The 15128-nt window shown below is 53.8% G+C and overlaps 1 protein-coding gene across 1 annotated transcript; it reads right to left on the bottom strand.

Annotated features, from left to right (window-relative positions):
* Positions 1 to 330: 330 nt before the first annotated feature.
* On the bottom strand, positions 331 to 14824 carry IFITM10 (interferon induced transmembrane protein 10). The gene is made up of 3 exons (XM_010382024.2): positions 14594 to 14824; positions 13261 to 13713; positions 331 to 960 (listed from the first exon to the last, which is right to left on the bottom strand). The coding sequence occupies exons 2-3, from the start codon at positions 13501 to 13503 to the stop codon at positions 811 to 813; spliced, it is 393 nt and encodes a 130-aa protein (XP_010380326.1). The 5' UTR covers positions 13504 to 13713; positions 14594 to 14824; the 3' UTR covers positions 331 to 810.
* Between the last annotated feature and the right edge of the window lie 304 nt (positions 14825 to 15128).

Here is a 15128-nt window from a genome sequence, read left to right on the forward strand (position 1 = left end):
ACCGAATCTGCCTGCTGCTTCCTTCTGAGTGAATGTGTGGTTTCCTTTGCTCTGATTTGGCCAACGCAGGCAGCTCAGGCTGTGCTCTACCCACTTCCGTCCCCCCAGGAGGCTGCCTGACCCTCTAAGCGACTCGAGTTTGGGGTACCTCCACCAAATGCCCACCCCCCCATTCACCGTCTGGCACAGCTGTAATGGAGCAGACTGTCTCCTGCAGTCCGCTATGACACAGCGCCAGGGGACCTGACCACCAGGCAGTTCCTGAAGGAGGCTTGCAAAGCCTCCAGACTTTCCCAGGCCCTGCCAGGGACAGAAAGTAGAAGGCTGGGCTGGAGCTGCATGGGTATTTCATTGAAAGTTCACAGACACAAGGACTCTGAGCAGGGTCACAGCATGGAGGAGGCAGGGTCAGGGAGCATAGAGTGAGTCGTCCCATCCTGGGACACTTTTGCATAAGCCCTTCCTGCTAGGTGTCAGGTCCAAGGAGCCCCAGGAGCCTGGGAAGGGGCACGTGAAGGCAGGGACACAGACACTGGAAGCCAGGGTGCAGCAGCGAGGGGAGAAGCCTCCAGGCCCCAGACACAGGCAGGGCGGAGGCCAGGAGGCGGAGGGGGTGGGCTGAGGGCCAAGCTCACTGCCCCCTTGCTGTACTCAGCTTCTGATGGCCTTACTGCCTGGTTCACAGCTCAAGGGAGCCCCAGGACAAGAAGCCCTGCCCTGCCCCAACCTCATGGGATCCTGCGTTTCAGGGACCATGAGAATAAACATGTCTCAGTGCTTGTCTCCGCCAGTGGACGTGCCTGGCAGGCCTTAGTAGTCGGTGAGGGGGTACCGCAGGAAGATGAAGACGAGGATGATGCAGGAGGCTGCCAGGGCAGAGCTGGTGATGTTGAACAGCCGGGCCGTCTTTGCATCCTCCACGGCTCCATTCAGGTCATTGAGAAGCTTCTTGTCTCGCACCTGCAGCCGGGAGGAGGAGAGGAAACAGACAGTCAGCCAGGGAGCAGGGCCCCGGAGCAGCTAGGAGCCCAGCAGGGCCAGTGCCGCAGCACTCAGCACAGTATCAGTGCCTTGTTTCCGAGAGCTGACGAATGAACTATGGTTCTGGAGGAACGTGTCTCCGCCCTGGGGTACCAGACACTGATGAACTTAGGGGCACGGGGCATCATGTCTGAAACCTCTCAACCCTCTACTGGTTTATAAAGTAGGTAAGATGTATTTATATATAGAAAGAAAAGCAAATATGGTAAAATGTTAACATTTGGGACATCTGGGTGAAGGATATAAAGAAATTGTTTTCCTTTTTTGCAAGTTTTAAATGATCAAAATAAGTTGGCCTCAGACAGAATATGATTGGAGGATGGGGTGACACAACTCTCTCCTAATTTGATTGGTTCTGCTTAGTTTAAAATTAACTGGGATGCTCTGAGGATGAGCGTTGTGCATTGGCAGGAGAGACAGCAGTCTCCAGGGCCTTTGGGGAGGGATATTAAGGTGAAGGGAGTGGGCTGGCACTCAGGAAGTCTTGGGGAGGCAGTGGACTGAGCTGGACTCATTTCCAAGAAGTGACCTTCATTCAGAATGAGTTATAGGGCCCTCCCTCCTCAGCACTCTTTCTTTCTATCACATGCACAGATATGTCCGTGAGTTTGCTGTAAGAAGAAACCAGGATGAGGAAGGGAAAGAGAATGGAAAGAGAGGAAGAGGCAAAAAGTCTTTGCTTTAGTAGATTGGGGCTGGGCTGAAAGAAGGAAGGTGGGCAGATAGATACTGGGGCTGACTAATGCCTGGATCCCTCAGTGCACAGATTGGGCAGATGGACAGGAGACCCAGGTCAGAAGAGTGGACGGACAGGGGATAGATGGGTGGTCAGGGCGATGGGTGCATAACTGAGTGGAAGAATGGAAGCATGAATGGTTTGGCCTATGGGTGGATGGATGGAAGAGGCAGAATAGTGGAAGGAACAAAGGGAGAGGAGAGAAAAAAGAGGATAGAGGGAGTGGGGAAGGGAAAGAGAGAACACAATTCAGTGGAGTGGAATGGAGTGAAGTGGAGTAAATGCAGTGAAGTGCAATAGAGTAGAATGGATGCAGTGGAGTGATGGAGTGAATGCAGTGAAGTGGATGGAGTGGATGGATAGAGTGGAGTGAGGTGGAGTGGAGTGGATGGATGGAGTGCATGGAGTGGAGAAGATGAAGTGGAGTGGATGGAGTGAATGGAGTGGAGTGGATGGAGTGAATGGAGTGGAGTGGATGAAATGGATGGAGTGGAGAGGATGGAATGGATGGAGTGGAATGGATGGAATGGATGGAGTGGAGTCGGTGGAATGGATGGAACGGATGGAGTGGAATGGATGGAATGGATGGAGTGGAGTGCATGGAATGGATGGAATGGATGGAGTGGATGGAGTGGAGTGCATGGAATGGATGGAGTGGATGGAGGGGAGTGGGTTGAAAAATGGAGTGGAGTCAATGGAGTGGAGCTGGAATAAAAGTTGGAGAGAGAAGGGAAGGGAGGGAACAAGGGCAAATGAGCAAGTAGATGACTTGGAAGATAAATTGTACAGTGCTATCAAAATGGAGAGATCAACGATGTGAAGAAGCAGGTATTGAGGAATCAGGGTAGGGAAGGAGGCAGGAAGAAAGTCTGTGCTCTCATTGGGTTCTCATGCTAGTGGTTTTGGAGGAAACTGACATCTGATTGAAATTTGTATTCCTTTCTAAGGACTAAATATGTCACCCACTTATTGAGGTCTTATTTGATGCCTTTGTTAAAATAAAGTTGTATAACTTTCTCCAGAAAGAGCTATTACATCTTTTGTTAGACTTAGTCTATTTATTTTGGATTTTATTATCATGTAAAAGTGTATTTTAAAATCGTATGTCTAACTGATTTTGTATCCAGCTAAACTATCATATTGTACTAATTGACCACACGTTCTTAATAATAAATCATATCTACAGCAAATACTAGTAGTTCTATTTCCTCCTTGCAGTCTATTCCTAGACAGCACAGCATAGAGGTTAAAGCACAGATGCAGAAACACTGACTGGATTTCAGTCCTGATTCTGTGGGTCACAGAGTGTGCAGCCTTAGGCAAGCTAACAACTCACTCTTCTGCTCCTCATTTCCTCATCTGTGACATGAAGATGACAACAGTGCTGCCTCCCAAGGTTGTGGGAAAGGCTTAATGAATTGATGGATGTGAAACTCCACCACAGAGCCTGGGCCAAAGTAAGCTCCTCTCATGGAGGCAAAGAAGATCCCAGAGAGATCCCAGTGGGCAGCAGTAAGGACAAGCAGCTGAGTCTCATTCTTGACCTCAACGTACCAGGAAGGATAATGCTTATCTTATCCTTAGAGGTCTATGATTGCATTAGAATTTCCACAAGATAAACATATTTTTTCCTTCTCTAATTCATTAACAAGGTAGATTATAATTCATTGATTTTCTTATACCAAGACAACTCTGAATTCCTAAAACAAACTTTTGGTCATGATTTCTTTGTTGGATACTTGGAGTGAGGAATAATGTGGCAGAGGGAGGGTGAAACACTGTGTGTCAAAAGCAGATGGAGTGGCAGGCAGGAGGCTGAGGCAGCTGGGGTATTGGGTGCATGGAAAATGGCGGCCATAGCTAAAGAAGATAGGGAAGAGGAGGGTGGGGGAGTGATCCTGGAAAGGTGGGTGGATGGAGTTGAGGGGTTATATGGATGGGGACTGGGTGTATGGGACAGAGAAATGGATGTAGAAACTTGTGCTGGGTAGGGAGGAGGGCTGGACGGATATAAGAATGTACGCTGGATGAGTGGGACAGGCAGATAGCTGAATTTGTGAATACGATGCTTCTTGATGTACAATGGGGCTACAGTCCAATAAATCCATCATAAGTTTAAAGTGTTGTAATTGAACGTTTCATACGCATTTTCGTATGATGCGTTTTTCACAAGCCTGGTAAGCTGAGGAGCGTACTGAGTGCCTGTGGCTTTCCTGCCATTGTGAAGTTGAAAAATCATACGTCAAACCATCATAAGGTGGGGACCGTCTGTATATGCTGGATGGGGGAACAGTATAGACAAACATATGAATGTGTGTCCAAATGGACAGATGGATATGCAAATGTGTGCCACATGGGTGGGGCAGCTGGGTAAGTGGGTAAGTGAATGGCTGCTGGATGGGAGGTGATGTGTGGATATGTGAGAGCATGCTCAGTGGGCAGGACGGGCAAATAGATGAATACATGAGAATGTGTGCTCATGTGTTCATGGTGGCTTGGACCAGGGCAGTGTCAGTGAAGGTGAAGAGACCTGGCCAACTTCTGGACATGTGTTGAAGGTGGAGCTGACAGTGTTTGCTGGGATCAGGTTTGCAGTGTGATAAAAATAATGGAGGCCGGGCGCGGTGGCTCATGCCTGTAATCCCAGCACTTTGGGAGGCCAAGGCGGGTGGATCATGAGGTCAGGCGTTCAAGACCAGCCTGGCCAAGATGGTGAAACCCGTCTCTACTAAAAATACAAAAAAAAATTTGCCGGACATGGTGGCAGGTGCCTGTAATCCCAGCTACTCAGGAGGCTGAGGCAGGAAAATCGCTTGAACTTGGAGGGCGGAGGTTGCAGTGAGCTGAGATCATTTCACTGCACTCCAGCCTGGGTGACAGAGTGAGATTCCGTCTCAAAAAAAAAAAAAAAAGACTGGAACTTCAAGTGATTTCAATGAATGGACAGGTGGTCACAGGAATACAGGAATGGATGCCAGACTACAGGGGCAGGTGCACAGATGGGTTTCTGAATGAACGCTGGATGGCTGGAGCAGGTGCATGGCTGGATATAGTAATGGACACTGGATGGCTGGGACGGATCCATGTGCTGAATGGGTGGAACAGGTAGATAAATGAATTTATGATATGTTTTGGATGGGTAAGACTGGTGGATAATAGGAAGGAGGGTTGTTGATAAATATAGCGTAGACCACTGGATGGTAGATGGGTAGACAGATTCATTAATCAATCAGTCAATCAATCATCAATCAATATTTACTTAGTGTCTGCTCTGGGTAGTTGCTATTCTAGGTCCTGCTTATATCACAAGGAATAAAACACAGTCTCTGTCCTCACACAGCTTACATTGTAGGGAGAAGATACAGAAAATAAACACAATAAATAAGTAAAACATGTAATGTGCTCAGTGTGCTAAAAAGAAACCTCAAGAGGCTCAGGGGAACACAGAGTGCTGTAGGAGGTGCGAGTCTAGCTCGGTGGCCAGGAAAGACCTTGTGGGGTGGGAGATATTTGAGGAAAGACCAGAAGAATGTGACAGACTTGGCCATGTGTTCATCCACAGGGAGGCATGTCCTGGGCGCATAGAGCTCTCTGTGCAGGGCCCGGTGCTTCTGAGGACTAGGTGCAGAGTAGGGGCAGCATATCACAGAGAGAAGGGGAGGATATACGGTCAGAGGAGACCATCCAGGAGTACGGTGCAGGCTCTGAGGGTGCTTTTTAGTCATTTAGAGCCGGAAAGATGAACGTGATATGACATATGTGAACCAGGCAGTGCTGGCCGCTGTGCTAAGAACAGTGCTTTTTAGTCATTTAGAGCCAGAAAGATGAACGTGATATGACATATATGAACCAGGCAGTGCTGGCCGCTGTGCTAAGAACAGACGGTGGGGGCCGGGTGCGATGGCTCACGCCTATAATCCCAGCATTTTAGGAGGCCAAGACAGGCAGATCACGAGGTCAGGAGTTCGAGACCAGCCTGACCAACATGGTGTAATCCCGTCTCTACTAAAAATACAAACATTAGCCTGGTGTGGTGGGGCACACCTGTAATCCCTAGCTACTCTGGAGGCTGAGGCAGGAGAATCACTTGAACCCAGGAGGTGGAGGTTGCAGTGAGCTGACATCGTGCCGCTGCACTCCAGCCTGGGCAACAGAGCAAGACTCCATGTCAAAAAAAAAAAAAAAAAAAAAGAGATAGCCGAACAGACAGAGAGAGGTGGTTTGAATGGTTCAGGGGAGGGTGAGGATGGCTTGGACAGGGCAGCAGTGGTGAAGGTAGTGAGACCTGGCCAGCTCCTGGACATGCATGGAAGGTGGAGCTGATGGTGTTCGCTGGGATCAGGTGTAGAGTGTGATAAAAAGCATGGAACTTGACATGATCTCAAGGTTTTTGGGGTTTGATCAACTGAACAGGGAGCTGTAGAAGGTTGCAAAAGGAAGACTCGTTTAGCAGTTCCATTTCTGACATGTCAAGTTAGGAATGCCCTTTAGACATACAGTAGACATTTGGCATAGCACTTTGTGTGAGTCTGGAGTTCAGAGATGAGGTCAGAGATATAAATTTGAGAGGCATCAGCAGAAAGATGGTATTTAAAACTGATATAGTTTGAACATCTGTCCCCGCCAAATCTATGTTGCAGTGATTCCCAGTGGTGGAGAGGGCCTGGCGGGAGGTGTTTGGGTTACGCGTGCAGGTCTCATGGCTTGATGCTGTCCTCACCATAGTGAGTGAATTCCTGAGAGCTGGTTGGTTAAAAGTGTGAAGCGCCTCCCCGTTATCTCTCCCTTGCTCCCACTCTCGCCACGTGAGATGCCTGCTCCCACTCTGCCCTCCGCCATGACTGGAAGCCTCCTGAGGCTTCCCCAGAAGCAGATACCAGCACCGTGCTGCCTGTACAGCCTGCCAAATTAAACCTCTTTTCTTATAAATGACTCGCTCTCAGGTGTTTCCTTACAGCTGTGCAAGAACGGCCTAATACTAAAGCCATGGTACTGGATGGGGCACCAAGGGAGTGAATGTGAAAGAAGGAGAGGACGGAGGGCTGAGCCCTGGAGTCCCGCAGTGTCAGAAGGTTAGGGAGTCAAAAGCAATTAGGAAAGGGGCTCGAGAAGAGTGGGCCAAGAAGCAGGGATGGCAAAGGGGGCACAAGGGTGCTAGATGGCGGAATGGGCTGAGAAGCACAAGCAGAGGTGGGACATAGAGGATGGGGCAGCCATGTGGGTGCAGGGGCAATGGATGGTGCTGGGTGGGTAGAGGAGAGGGAGGAGGAGAGTGGGAGAGAGAACAGGCTGATGGCTGGGAGTTGGGTGAGTTCATCGAAGCAAGGAAGGAAGCAAAATGGAAGGACATTCTGATGATGAATTGAGGGCTAGGTGGCCAGGCAGTTCTTCTATGACTGTGAATATTGATGGATGACAGATGGGTGAATGTGTGAAGGAAAAAGAGTGGGGATGGGCAGATGGGTACAGAGAGGAACTGGCTCTGGCTATAGAGATGGACGGGACAGGTCACCAGAGGAACAGGGGAGAGGAAATACAAGGAAGGGATGACATGGAAGTGGATGAAAGGGTAATGTTATGGTCTAATGTTCATGTCCCCCAAACTCCTGTGTGAAATCCTAACCCCTAAAGCGATGGTAGGAGTTGGGGCTTTTGAGAGGATTAGGTCATGCACTGGATTGGCACCCTTATAAAAGGGGCCCCAGAGAAGCCCTAGGATTTACTGGCAGATAAGGACACAGAAGTCAACAGCCTGCAACCCAGAAGAGGGTCCTGATCAGAACCTGACCATGCTGCCACCCTGGTCTCAGACTTCCAGCCTCCAGAACAGTGAGAAGTAAATACCCAGAGTTTATAAACCACCTAATCTATGATAATTCATTACAGCAGGCTGGACAGGCTCATGCCACTCAACTTGGAGGCACATGAATGGGAGACATGAATAAAGCAAAGGAAGGAAAGGTGGGATAGACGTGGCTGGAAGGTCAGATGGGCAATGGATGAGAGGAAACAAAGAGAGAATGGAAATTTTACGGCTGAATGATTAGCTATATTGGTAAAGCAGATAGGCGGATGGTAGAAAGAATGAAAGGGGTAGAAGGGGAGAATGTGTGGCTGAAAAGTGGGGCAAAAGCAAGGAAAATAAAAAAAATGAGAGGGAAATGAAGAATGTGAGAAATTGATGCATGAACAGTGAGAGACAGGGTGGATGAGGAGGGAGGGAATAGAGAAAGTGACAGTGGCTGGATTGCGCTGACAGATGGGGTGAGCTGAGGCACGCTGAGTATGAAGAAGGCACACAGTGAATGGGTGAGGGTGACTCAGTTTGGGGAGCAGCAGGAGGAAGGGTGGGTGGATGGCTTGAAGGGTGAATAGATGTGTTGCCATGTGAGGTCACAGCCATATGAGGTCACAGGATGGAGGGATGATTGGGTCTATTGACAGGTAGGGCTGGGAAGGAAAGTGGGCAATTACTAAGAAAGTGAGGCTAGATGAATAGTTCAGTGGGTTGATGCAGAAGTTTGGTGGGGACAGGATGGGAGAGCAGGGCAGGGAGGGGAGCCTGAATGATCATGTGTGAACATAGGTAGATGGAAGTTTGGGTGGCTCTTTGGAGGAGTTGAAAGGAATGTGGGAGGATGGATTGAATGTAAGTTTGGATGAATGGACAGAGGGAGGATGGACAGATGGATGGACAGATGATGGATGGATGGGCAGATGGAGGATGGATGGGTGGATGGATAGATGGATGGAGGATGGATGGATGGATGGATGGATGGATGGATGAATGGAGGATGGATAGATGAACAGATGGAGGATGGATGGACAAATGGATGGATGGATGAAAGATAAATGGATGGATGGAGGGAGGGTGGATGGATGGGTTGATGGAGGATGGACAGACGGAGGATGGATGGATGGAAGATGGATGAATGATAGATGGATGGAGGATGGGAAAGATCAATGTGTGATGCTGATATTCAGAAAGGAGTGGGTGGGCGAGTGTGTACATCGAAAACTCAAGGTAGAACCCACCCACCTAACCTGTTCTTTCTGATCGCCCTGTCACTGGAAGGTCTCACAGCCTCCTGGGCTCACATCTAGCAGCTGCTGTGTCCTGGCCACACCTGTTCCTCCTCTCCCACCCCCTTCCACAGTTCACAAGTTCTTCCACCTGGACCACCACACTGGGACTTGAACCCTCTGCCTCGAGGCTTGACTTGTCACCTTCCCCTAACACCGGTTGCAGATTTCATGGCACTGATCATATCCTTCTCTTCCATGTCTCCTACAGATGAGAGCCCAGCCCCTCACGAGGTTTTCAAACCCCTTACTGCACTGCCTCAGGCACTCTTCCAGGACTGTCTTCTATTTCCCAACGAGGACAGGGGCCTTGCCAACCCCCTCAACTGCCCCACCTACGTGTCTTAGTTTATGCCCTTTCCCCCGCCTGAAACACCTTTCCCCTCACCAAGCTTCAAGGCCCAGTGAAATTGCTGCCTCCTCCTAGGAAGTCTTCCAGCCTCACCCCAAACTGGGAATGAAATATTCCTTTTCTGAAACACTGTGGTGCTTCTTCCGTCTCATGTGTCCTTTGTCCACAAACATGCACACTCAGGTACATACACAGAGCACATATGCACACACCCTCACACACTTGTGTACACACATTTATACGTGCCATGCACACTCGTGCGATTACACACACATGCACACACACTCAGGTACATACACACAGCACACATGCACAGCCTCTCACACACTTGTGCACACACATTTACACGTGCCATGCACACTCACGTGTGATTACACACACATGCACACTGAGGTACACACATCACGCATGCACGCACACCCTCGCCATTAGGTCAACATGTCTTGATCCATTGTTGGCCAGCTCTGCCTCGAGCACAGGTTGGCTGGGGTGAACAGATGTGGCTGGGGCAGGACTGTCTCTGGAGGCTTTGCAGAAGAGAGACCCAGATCTCACAAAAGCTCTCCAGGCTGAGGATGTGCATATGCAGACCGGGCTGTGTACCTCGCTCACGTCATATTTGCCGAGTGACCGGGGCAGGGAACTGCTGAGGCCAGAAGGGTTAAAAACGCGGCTTGGATGCTGAGATGAGACATTTGACCATCATCCAGCTGACCACGGGAGCCAGTGGTCATCAGGAGGCAGCGTGTGGAGGCGGCATGAATGGAGAATTGACTTTCTGTATCTCTGCCTTCCCCGGACACCAGGCTGTGCAAAATAAGGCTCCAATCTCTGCGCTGCAGATCCAGCCTGCGTTGAGCTGAATGGGCCCATGTGGGTGGGGGGTGGATGGATGGCTGGATGGGTGGATGGACACGTGGGGCAGGCAAGGACACACTGTCTATTTCGTACCACTGCATGCGGGCCTCCGCCCTGCTCACGCGTGCTGGCTTGAATGTTTTGTTTCTATTTGTTTTGGGAACAGATGAGGGAACAGGGGCTCAGTGAGGCAAGATGGCTTGTCTGTCCCAAGAGCTCGGATTTTAGCCAAGACCTTCTGACCCCAAGTCCGCCCTGTGCCCTTGGTGTAGGGTGCAGATCAGGAGACCTGCAGCTGCGTGGCCAGATGGATGCATTCCCAGGAGTGGGGTCCACAGCCAGCCAGTTCCATCCTCCCTTCTGCCCAGGATACAGGCAACTCACCTCGCACCCACTCCCAAGTATGCCCCAAAGCTTCTCTGCCCTGGCTGCTGCCAACCCCCGCAGGAAGGACACAGGAGGAGCAGGCCTGGGAGGAGGTGTAATGAGCAGTCCCTGCCCCTCAGAAGGGCCAACCTCACACCACCCCCAACCCCTGCAGAAACCCAGCACCATCCAGAAATCTCTGACCTACCTACAACCCGAGCCAGATGGGCCTGCCCCATGCCAGCCGGCCAGCCACAGCCTGGGCCAAGCGGGAGGAGGGACGGCTTCCGGACAGGAGTCCAGGCAGCCAGACCCACGTCCGCAGGCTGTTGGCAGGGCACAGAGAGGGGAGGCAGAGCTCCACCAGCTGCAGCTTCAGCCCCGCAACACCCGAGTTCTCTGCTCAGGATGGGTCTGGGGAGCCACAGCTAGAGCTGGTCGGAGGCATGACCCTCAGTTCCAGGGGTCCCTTTCCTTTGTTGCTTCTACACACACACACACACACAGGCACACGCACACGCATGCATGCAGGAACATACACTCACCACACACGCACACACGCTCTCACACACTTGTACACACACATTTATATGTGCCATGCACACTCACGTGTGATTACACACGCACGCACACTCAGGTACATACACACATCACACATGCACACACACTCTCACACACTTGTACACACACATTTACATGCACCACACACGTGTGATTACAAACATGCACACTGAGGTACATACACAAAGCACATATGCACACATCCTCACACACTTGTGTATACACATTTACACGTGCCATGCACACTCGTGTGATTACACACACATGCACACACATTCAGGTACATACACACAGCACACATGCACACACCCTCACATACTTGTGCACACACATTTACAGGTGCCATGCAACTCACGTGTGATTACACACACATGCACACTCAGGTACACATATCACGCATGCACACACACCCTCACACACTTGTGCACACACATTTACATGTGCCATGCACACATGCGTGTGATTGCACACATGTGCACACTCAGCTACATACAGACAGCGCATATGCACACACCCTCACACACTTGTGTACACACATTTACACATGCCATGCACACTCATGTGATTACACACACATGGACACACAGGTACATACACACAGCACACATGCACACATCCTCACACACTTGTGCACACACATTTACACGTGCCATGCACACTCACGTGTGATTATACACATGCACACACTCAGGAACACACATTACACATGAACATACCTTTGCACATTGTGCACACACATTTACACACAGCATGCACACACAAGCGATTACACACACAGGTACATACACACACACGACATATGCACACATGCCCTCACACACTTGTGCACACGCATTTACACACACCATGTGCACCCACATGATTACACACACATGCACACATATGCATGCACATACACAATACACTCATGCCTACACACATACACATGCACACACAAAATATATGTACACATGCACACAATGCATTCACATGCACATATACAGTTACACTCACAGTACACGCTCACTTATGCAATTACACTTGAGTACACACATACACTGGCACGTGCTGGCTCACACACAGGCCCCTGTGTCAGAGCCCAGGGATGGGTCGGCAGGCCCGAGGTTGAAGGTACCCGTGCCAGTGGGCTATGCTGGGGGTTGGCAATGATGATGAGTCAGGAGCAGGACGGGAAAGCCGACCGCAGTTGCGATGCCGGGCGGGGTGGGGCTCGAGCTCAAGGATGGAGCAGAGGCCGAAGCTGGCCAGGCGTCCTTCCTCCCAGCCAGCCTCTGCCCAGCCTCTTCCCTCCCCGCATCCCCCATCTTCTCCCCCACCCGGCAGCTGCATTGGTGGAGTACATCTGGCCTTGGCCAGTCAAGTCTGGGCTGGGGAAATGTGGTGATTAGGCTAAACGTGAGCCAAGCCCTTCCTTCCGGTGCCTCGGGGTGGGGAGGAGGGCACCGGGGCCTGCCCTCGCCCTCACGCTCCTTTCCTCAGGAAGGGCTCCAGCACCAGACACATTCACACAGGGCTGCCCCCCTCACTGTGAGCCCATCACAGCCTCCCTCCCACCATCTCCATTCCTGTCGCTCCACCTTGCCCTCAGGGGGACTGGGTCACGTCTGCCCAGCACCTGCTCTGCTACCAGTCAGCTCTTCTCGCAGCACTGAGGTGATTCTGGAAGTCATGCCCTCTCAGGGTGGGGGCTGGGGAGGTGTAGAACCTGTTTACACCCCTCTTCCCTGAGCTGTCCTGGCCACCCAGGACTGGTCTCCATGCATGGCCTGGCAGAGCTGTGTAAGCATCTGCCCTTGGGCTCCGGGTGAGGAGCTGGATAAGAAAGTGGCCCCTCTTCCTTTCCACAGGGGTAGGATTCCAAGCCCTCTTCAGCCCCATGCTGGCCTCATCCCTGTACACGGAGGAGTGGCTGTTGCCCAGGTCTACCTCCCATGTCCCCTGAGCCCGAGCACCGACCCCCTCGGCCCACCCCCAGCCCCTCCTGCAGGTTCCGCTGTGCTGGCTGAGCAGAAAACCAGGCTCTGACGGCTCAGGAGAGGGAAGGGCAGACCCCTGCCCGCCCAGACCTAGCCAGTACCCCGACCTCTCTGGGACCCGCGATCAGGACCCCTCGCTGTCCTTTGAACCATTGGCCCCTCAACTGCACCTGCTCTACCCGTGTGCTCCCCTGAGAGGGAGAGAGGCCGAGCTCGCCAGCCAGGGACCGTCCTGCCATCACCACCTCTTAAGCCCGCCCTTGCCCCCTGCCGCCGACCGGGCTCACTTTGAGGGAGTAGGCCAAGGCGATGAAGCCCAGGCAGCAGAAGTTGAGGTAGACGAAGTTGAAGATGGACCATAGGTAATAGTCGTTCACCTCGGTGGTGTCCGGGTAGACCTCGATGACGGTCGTGGGGTTGGTCATCGTCTTCTTCTCGGCTAGGTGCTTGCAGGCCGGGGGCGCGCCGGTGGCCCGCACGCTGTCCGTCTTGCTGCTCTTGGACTCCATGGGGAACAGTGTGGGCGCCATCGGGGGAGAGGCCGAGGGCTCAGGTGCAGGGGCCGCTGGAGCCTGCAGGGCGGGGGGCTTGGACACGCAAGCGAAGCAGCCCTTGGGCGAACCTGCCGGGGGCCTCGGGATCCAGAAGGCCCCGTCCAGGGGTACTCGGGCTTCCTGGGCGCCGTCCGTGGTGCTGGCCGGGGCTCCCAGCGGGGCTGGGCACTGGCCGGGGCCCTGGGCCTGGAGAGGAGAGAGTGAGAGCGAGCTGGGTCCGGCCCACCGGCCAGCACCCACCCTCACGCCCGGCGGCCCCGAAAACAGCCCCAGTGGAGACGGAAATCCCTGCGGGGGCCGCCAGCTGCCAGCCTGCCACCTGCCTCCCACACCCGCCCCGGGGCCTCGGCGGCCACAGACGATGCCAAAGCCCTTGGCAGCAGCCTTGGCAGGGACCTGGGGCTTTCATCACTTTGCCATCTGCGCACAAACACTCACCCACTGACACACACAACAGCACCCCCCTAGAAGCACACCAGCGCTGAGACTGACACTGTTGCAAAACACAGAGTGCCCCAGCACCCCAAACAACCCCGCATACATGGGGCGCCGGACCCACAGCCACGCTGCCTCGGCCGCCAACCGGCAGAGCGAGCAGAGCGGCCAAAGCACCTGTCCACGGCGTCCGCGGACACCCGATACCGCCACGGGCTCCACCGCGGGCTCCACCGCGGGCTCTCCAGACCCCGGGCGCACCCGCGGGCGCGCTCAGAGCCACTGAGGAGTAAACAACTCCCCACACAAGGCGACGCAGGCTCAGCCACGAGCGCTGAGAACCGGCACAGGTGTGGGGTCTCCAACTCGTGCGCACCGCCCCCCACCTCCAACCTGGGGACCCCAAGCGCGCACACTTGCCCGGAGCCACGCACCCCCGGGCCATACACAGACGCACAATGACAGGCTGCGAAACGAACACTTCTCCAACGCGGCACCAAGTCGCTCGCGCCCTGCGCCACCCCGCGTGCCCAGCGCCTGTGCAGCGCGCGCCGGGGGGTCTGCGGCCGAGGCTCTGCGGCCCCTAGCCCGACCCGGGTCTGCCGCAACCGCTCGGACGGCGCCTCCTCACCTACAAACGACTCCTCGGCGCGCGGCCGGACCCCCTGCGCCTCGGTGCGCGCGTCCTTCCGCCGTCCCGCGGGCCGCTGTCTGTCCACTGACCCGCCGCGTCCCAGCGGCCCAACCTTGAGGGGGTGGGGAGCGTGCGGGGCTCGGCGGCGGCGCCGCTGCTTCCCCAGCCGCCTGTGCTCCCTCCGCAGCGCCAGACCGGCCGCGCGGCTGCAGCCCAGAACCTGACTCACGGCGGCGGCGGCGGCGGGCGCAGCCACCTCCCCGCCTCCCGCCTCCTCCTGCCGGGAGGGTGGGGGCTGCGGGCCCGGCCGGAAGCCGCGACCCCGGGGAGTTGTAAGGTCCTGCGGGGATGGGACCCCTACAGCGCCCGACCAGGGTGCCGGCGCCACCTCCATCTCCCCGGACCCACTGTGTCTTCCTCCCCATCCCACCCGGCCCCACCCCTCTCGCGGAGCCCCCAGCCCCGTGAAAGACTAGCGGCTCCCGGAACCCTCTCTATCTGCCTCCCCAAGAGAGACCCCCTTCCTATTAAC

This window comes from Rhinopithecus roxellana, chromosome 15 (assembly GCF_007565055.1).
Source record: "Rhinopithecus roxellana isolate Shanxi Qingling chromosome 15, ASM756505v1, whole genome shotgun sequence".
Taxonomy (NCBI): Eukaryota; Metazoa; Chordata; class Mammalia; order Primates; family Cercopithecidae; genus Rhinopithecus; species Rhinopithecus roxellana.

Coding starts and splice junctions, on each gene's coding strand:
- IFITM10 (XM_010382024.2), bottom strand. CDS start 13,503: ATGGCGCCCACACTGTTCCCCATGGAGTCCAAGAGCAGCAAGACGGAC. Junction 961..13,260: donor CCTTGGCCTACTCCCTCAAA/GTGAGCCCGGTC, acceptor TCCCGGCTGCAG/GTGCGAGACAAGAAGCTTCT.